At 36.3% G+C, this 3,892-nt stretch overlaps 1 protein-coding gene across 1 annotated transcript in view; it reads left to right on the forward strand.

Moving 5' to 3' along the window:
- LOC107669331 (calcium-binding protein 8-like) overlaps positions 1–3,892 on the forward strand; it is a 40,896-nt gene that overhangs the window by 12,397 nt on the left and 24,607 nt on the right. Inside the window, exon 3 of the mRNA XM_016461501.1 lies at positions 745–888. Within this exon, the coding sequence (XP_016316987.1) occupies positions 745–888 (144 nt within the window). The remainder of the gene's footprint in view (positions 1–744; positions 889–3,892) is intronic.

Raw genomic sequence — 3,892 nt, forward strand, 5'->3', positions numbered from 1 at the left:
AAGCAGTCTTTAAAAGCCATATCATATGTCATTATAATAGTGTATAACATGTAGACCTATAGACCTAAGAAACCCTATATATATATGGGGGGGGTTGGGTCAGCACATGCCCCTCAAAAGGTCTGTGCACGGCCCTGTACTTGAAGGTTAAGTATGTTATGAGCTATTAATAAAAGGCCATTGAGGTCTTTTCGATGCCAAACAGAATATGAGGGTTAAAGATATTTTATTTAAAGGAATGCAAAAAACATCCAGGCTTTGTGAAATGCAGAAAGTGCTCAGTTCAGCATATTATAAGGCACAGAGCACCTCTGCCTCTTTATCTCAGAATAACACCAAGGTGGGTCTTTAAGACAGCAAAAAAAGTGTAATACACCTCAGAAAAGATACGAGATACAAGTGTTATTTTTATCGTTGGTGCTTGCGACTTGGTGTGGGTTGTTTAACCCGAGTTAACTTAAAAACCGGCACTGATGCCCTTTGAAACCATGGATAAACGTTCAGTCACAGCACACTAAATACACGGCTTTGAAAACAGAATCAGCTGCATTTAGTATTTCTGCTGTTTGTGTGATAGCACACTGTGTTACTGGTGAGAAAAGCAAGCGTTATATAATACATACCGTCTAATGCTCACCGATGACATGCACATTCCACTTGAATTATGAATGTCAATTGAGTTGTTTGTGTTTGCTGACTGTTCTGCATTTCTATTTTGTCTCGTTTCTCTGTTTCTCTCTGCAGAGATTCGAGAGGCATTCCGAGTTCTAGATAGGGATGGGAACGGATTCATCTCGAAGCAGGAGCTGGGTATAGCCATGCGCTCTCTGGGGTACATGCCCAGTGAGGTGGAGCTGGCTATTATCATGCAAAGACTGGACATGGACGGTTAGTCAGTCTCTTTCTACATCTCCCTTATTCTCAGGTTCATTCTGAGATAGCACCTTTCACACAAACAAAAAGAAATGTCTGTCTTCTAATCATCTGTGAAAACAGCTTTACAATCTGTCACAGACCCATTCCGATCCTTGCACTGGACAGATGATATTCTGAACAGTTCATGCTACAGCAATCATAGAATTGAACAATTTATCCAGCTCAGGGGGACTGTAAATACACCAGCAAGCGAGGTGAATTCTAAAAAAACGGCATCTTACTGTGTGTGTGTGTGTGTGTGTGTGTGTGTGTGTGCGTGTCCAGCTCCAAGGGTCCCTCAAGGTCAGGTCACTGTTGACTAAACGGTTTGAGAACATGCATTGATTTAGTTCATCAATCTGCCTGGAAGGTTGTAGCTCTTCTTGATCCCGCACATTTTGTGCAAGTAGGGCAGTTACAGATGTTGAATGAAACTCACACTGTGGGTCTAGGAAGATCTTTTACACCTCATAATATGAATTTTGTTAGTTTAAGATCAGTGTTGTTACATCCATTCTAAGATACAGCAAAATAAAATGTCATTTCAAAATATATTTTACCTCAAAAACTTCAGTTCTAAGCATAGTTATAAATAACTAGTTGGGCTACATCTCAAGATTTTGACTCTTAATCATAAAGGTCTTCTTTAGTGCTGCCCATAACCTTGGTACCGAATGCAGATACGAATGCACCACTTTACTGTATTTCATTAATAAATATTTTAAGATTCAGCGGTAGAGTAAAGACGAGGTTCCCTTTCATGGGAACTTCGAACTGCGTCCTCTAGGGGTCGCTAGCAGCACAGTGGGAACATTAGCATGATAACAGCTCTCTCTGACTTATCACTTTAAATTCCACTGTCACTCTCAGCTGGTGTTGCCTTTCATACATCTCAGACCAGTGATTTTTTTAACAAACTTTAAACAAAAAAAATTTTTTTTTGAAAGAGAAAGATTATGCAGGCCATAATAATAATGTTCACATGCCAATATTTTCTGTTTTTTTAAAAAGATGTGCAAGTGTAAGGTCAGGAGCATGCACCTTAGGAGATAATAATATTCAGTTTAACTTTAAATTGTAATAATTGTAATTGTAAATATTTATTAAAAGGTATTACCAGCTGCAAGCTGATCTGAATTTTAATTTGTCTGGCACATGATATTTGCTTTATTGAATTAAACTGCATAGCAAACCAGTGGTGAATGAAATGTGAAAAAAATATCATTGTCAGTTTCAGATGTAATGGTTAGATCAAGTCAATTTAAATATTTCAAATCTGTATCTTATTACTTAGTTTCATTTAGCTGACCAGTAAAAAAAACTGCATAATAAAGCAATCAGCAAAGCAGTGCAGATCTTATTAAATTAAAATAGTATCTGAGACTGGATGTAAATTACTGATCCCTGAAGGGCAATTAATAATTATATACTGTTCTGTTCTATTCTTTAACTGATTTTAAGAACTTTAATCAGCTGTTCTGATCAGGTGGCAGGTGCAAGGTAAAAAGCTTCCAGTGACAAGCAATGAAAACCTCTGTGCAATGTGACAAATTTTCAACCAGTCAGAATATATTTAATTGTTATATTTAGCTGATTGTTTTAAAATGTGTTGCTTTTTAAAGGGGTCATATGATGCTGCTAAAAAGAACATTATTTTGTGTATTTGGTGTAATGAAATGTGTTTATGCGGTTTAAAGTTAAAAAAACACATTATTTTCCACATACTGTACATTATTGTTTCTCCTCTATGCCCCACCTTTTTGAAACACGTCGATTTTTACAAAGCTCATCGGTCTGAAAAACTCATTAGCGCTGTTATTTAGTTGAGCTTTTCCATCAATTCCATGCATTACAATTTGAGATTGAAATGTAAAGTCTGAATTTGGTTTACGAATCAAATGCATTTATTCTATATTTGACTTTTGAACTATATGAGCACGTATCTATCAGGTGATTGCTGCCCAGTATGTCTGCATTCGACAACATAAAAAACATGACAGCTATCAGGTTATTTTACTAAAGATAATGATGGAGTGGAAGTTGCTGGAACAGCAAGTGAACCGGGCACACGGAGCAGATAAAAACAGTGTCATCGTCCACACAGATTTTAGGTTAGTCTTTTTGGGTCAAAATGACCCGAGGAACGGATAAGGGTTTTAAACTATACATGGACATTAAGCAGCGCGCAGAATTATTGTTGGTAAATGCGTGCGTTAAGGCAGTTTCAGCCTGATACGCGCATCGCGCACCTGCTGGTACAGCGCCTGACTAAACTGGTTAAAAGTTATTTTTCGTGCCTTGTGCTTTGTGCTTAAAATACACATAGTTATGTGTCAAAATGCCCGTCTTTGCGAGTATACTCGTAAACACAGTTATCAGTTATTTAAATGAATGTTAATAGTTAAAGATAAAGCATGTGTTAGGCTATATGAGAACATAAAAGAAGATATTTTGAAGAATGATCGTAACCAGTTTCTGGTCCCAACTGACTCCAATAGTGTTTTTTTTTCTTTCTTTTTTTTCTTCTCATATATGGAAGTAGTGAGGGCCCAGCAACTGTTTGATTACCAATATTGTTCCAAATATTCCAAATATAGTTCAACAGCATGAAGGAATCTCATACAGGTTTAGAACACCAGCAGAATTTTCATTTTTGTCATTTTTGGAACGCAGCCTAATATAGCTGCTGTTACCATTTGTGTCAATAACGTAAATCAAACATCAGAAAGAAAATTACTTGCTGTCCTTGACTGAATCACTTTTGTAAAATAAATAAGAATGAATGTATATTGAATCTATACAGTGAAGACTATTCAGTCTATTTACAATATATTCATTATTCAGTGCTTTAAGTTTTTCAAGTAGGCCGTTTTTTATGATCTTTGTTCTGTTGTAGCCTAATTTGTGACTGTTTACTTGTCTTCAGTAAGCTTATTTTTACTTAGGCTAGTATTATTTTTTATTGATATTGAAATTG

This window comes from Sinocyclocheilus anshuiensis, unplaced genomic scaffold, assembly GCF_001515605.1.
Source record: "Sinocyclocheilus anshuiensis isolate Anshui unplaced genomic scaffold, SAMN03320099.WGS_v1.1 scaffold180, whole genome shotgun sequence".
Classification (NCBI taxonomy): Eukaryota; Metazoa; Chordata; class Actinopteri; order Cypriniformes; family Cyprinidae; genus Sinocyclocheilus; species Sinocyclocheilus anshuiensis.